The 2,796-nt window shown below is 49.3% G+C and overlaps 1 protein-coding gene across 1 annotated transcript in view; it reads left to right on the forward strand.

Annotated features, from left to right (window-relative positions):
* The first annotated feature begins 126 nt into the window (after positions 1 to 126).
* The window catches only part of COL26A1 (collagen, type XXVI, alpha 1), a 180,100-nt gene continuing 177,430 nt past the window's right edge, over positions 127 to 2,796 (forward strand). The window contains exon 1 of the mRNA XM_009319292.1: positions 127 to 278. Within this exon, the coding sequence (XP_009317567.1) occupies positions 127 to 278 (152 nt within the window). The remainder of the gene's footprint in view (positions 279 to 2,796) is intronic.

Genomic DNA, 2,796 nt, shown 5'->3' on the forward strand with positions numbered 1-2,796 from the left:
CGGGGGTACCCCGCGCCGTGGGATCCCGCCGTGACCCCGGCCGGGGGAGGCACGGTGGGGCCCCGTGCCTGCCGTGCCGTGTAAGAGGAAAAGGGGGGGCGGGAGGAAAACCCTGTTCTTGCCAAAATGCAGTTCGCTCTTCTCTTGTCCTGGTGCTGCTGCCTGCATGGATGTGCGCTAGGGACTGGCTTCCTCTATCAATTCCCAGCATCAACCCTGCAGCACAACTACCCAGAGCAGAGCTCGGGCTCGCCGGGCAGCGGCTTCGCCAGTCGCCGGTGAGTAAGACCGGGTCCGCCTCCCCGGCGAGGAGGCTGGGCCCCGCCGGTGGCTCCCGGGGGGAGCAACGGGCACCGCAAAACCGCGGGCAGCAATCCCCGCGGAGGGTGCGAGGGGCTCTCCGCGCTGCTGCCCCTCGCGGAGCCGCGCTGGGCTGCCCTCATCCTAAATGGGGCGAGGGAGGCTCCCTACCTGCCCGCAGCAGTGTCCCGCTCTGGGGCAGGCAGCGACTAGGGAATGGAGGAGCTGAGCGTTGGCAAATGAAACCCGCAAACTCTCCCCTTCTTGCCTCCCTCAGCCCGTCGGGGAGGGGAAGGTGACTTTGCCGGGTCAGCGTGTCCGTGCGCAGCCAGAGCCGTAAAACCTCCTGAACCCAGACGCTGGTGATGCCGGCAGAGGGAACTGTTACAGCCCTCGGCTGCGAGGAGAAACTTGTTCAGCTCAACAAAAGAAAGACCTTAATTACAGATCTCTGTTTAAGAGCTGCAGCTTTCAAATAGTTGTTTAAAACCAAACCTCCGGCTCTTCTCCTCTCCCCCCACCCCAAACCAATTTCTTATAAACTTATATAAATCAGTTTTGATTTACTGTATCTTGCTGCTTCAGTAGAGCAAACAATTTAGGCTTCTCCCCCTCCCCTCTGTTTTCTGTGGGTATTTCTCTAGAGGTGAAACAGCTGTTCAGATGAATGAACCGCACTGTATAAAGCGAGAGAGTGGCTTAACCTGATTCCAGTTGTTCTTGGATTTCACTTTTTTTCCCTGCGATTCCCTTAAATGGGGACTTGGGAATTTAATATTCAGGGCTCGTCCATCCTGTCTCTACCCCTTTTCCTCCTCCCCTTGCTAATACCTAGTATGCATGAGTTATGCTGCTGTAGAGGAGAGCTTATGTTAGCACTGCTTATTTGGGCTAGGAATTGGGATAAGGCATCTACACAGCAGATTTACATCAGGGTGTCACAGAAGTACAAGAGTGGGCGCTAGCCTTGTGCCTTGCACGGTTCTCACATATGGTGCATATTTCATCTCCAAGTGGGGGTGGTTTTGTTTGCTGGCCTGTCAAACAGGCCTCAGTCTGTAGGGGGTGTGATGTTAAACTACAGTAACTGTCAAAGGGTTTGAAACGGCAGAAAATTATAGGAGAGTAATGGGATAAACCTATCCCAGCTGGATCTGTTCCAAGGTACCCCCTTCCCAAAGCATGAGCTGCAATGAGAACCACATGTCATTTGTCTTACATATCTATTAGCCTGCAGATCTTTGTTCAGAGCTACCACGCTTACATGAGTGCATACTGTATTTCTGCTCACCAAAGACCTTCCCCGATTCACACTCTTGCACAATTTTCCCATGCCTCAGTTGTTTGGATAGCTGATGCTTTGTTGGGGGAACGCGTCCCTCTCCAAGTCTACAAAGTGTTGTATAAAACCATCTAAAGCTGATTTAAACAATGATGTTGGGAAAGCTGGTAGATTTTTTTTTTTTCCGATGGAATTTGCCATGTGGGAATCTCCCATTCTAGTTTAAAGCAGAGGGGGAAATAAAAAAAATTGAACGGAGGGAAAAATCACTGGTGGATGTTTTGAAATAAAAATTCAACTGCTTAGTCAAATATCGCACATTGAAGCAATCTTTGTATGTTTTAATTTCCCCTTGAGTAGTGGAGTTTTGTTGTTGGCAAATATCTAACAGCTTCACTTTCTGATGAGAAAATCTGTGTGGGAAAACTTTACCCAGCCACAATGTTGGACCTTTGAGGGGAGCCTCTTGCAGGGTGCAGCTTCAGGTTGGGATAGCTGTACTTTTCTGGATTCAACATGGTGCTGGATAAGAATGAGGCTTTTTGCTCTACAGCCTGATGCTGAACTATGTGGGTGTGAAGCCTTTTTTTTCAGGGGACTGAATTAGACTGGTATAAACTGTTGTTTACATTGTTCAGTGTCCCTTTTGCCATCCAAACAGGGGATCTTAGTAGCACCTGAATTATGTGAAGCAATAGCAGCTCCGTCACAGCAGAGCTTGCTAGCCTCTGCCCTGAAGAGGCTGCGGAGGACACAAGATGGTGGGTAGGTGATTACTATTAATGACGCTACGTGGTCATTCTCGCTTTCTCCTCTGCAACCTTCCCAGTGAGTGCTTTGCCTAGTGACTTCTGGCACTTCTCCTGGGTACTATCAGCCAAGTATAAGCAGGCCAGAGCCTTGAAAGTTACTACTGCAGCTCCAGGTTTTGATACGTTGCAGCACATACTGATGTGATGCTCTACAGCTGACATGTTTCCTTGATACGAGCCACACCATGTTCCTGCAGTTGTCTCTTTCTGTCCTTGATCAGCAAATGAAGACATGACTGAGCTGTTTGGGAATCTGCTATCAATTTTTTTAAAATTAGCTTGTCATAAAAGTTGTATTTCTCCAAGGGGGGGGGAAAAAAAAGTTGCTGGAATCTTTTGTCTTCCACCTAGAAAACCATTCAAAATTCATTAGCTGATATAGTCCTTGGTATCTAGGTTGCA

This window comes from Pygoscelis adeliae, unplaced genomic scaffold, assembly GCF_000699105.1.
Source record: "Pygoscelis adeliae isolate BGI_AS28 unplaced genomic scaffold, ASM69910v1 Scaffold282, whole genome shotgun sequence".
Classification (NCBI taxonomy): domain Eukaryota; kingdom Metazoa; phylum Chordata; class Aves; order Sphenisciformes; family Spheniscidae; genus Pygoscelis; species Pygoscelis adeliae.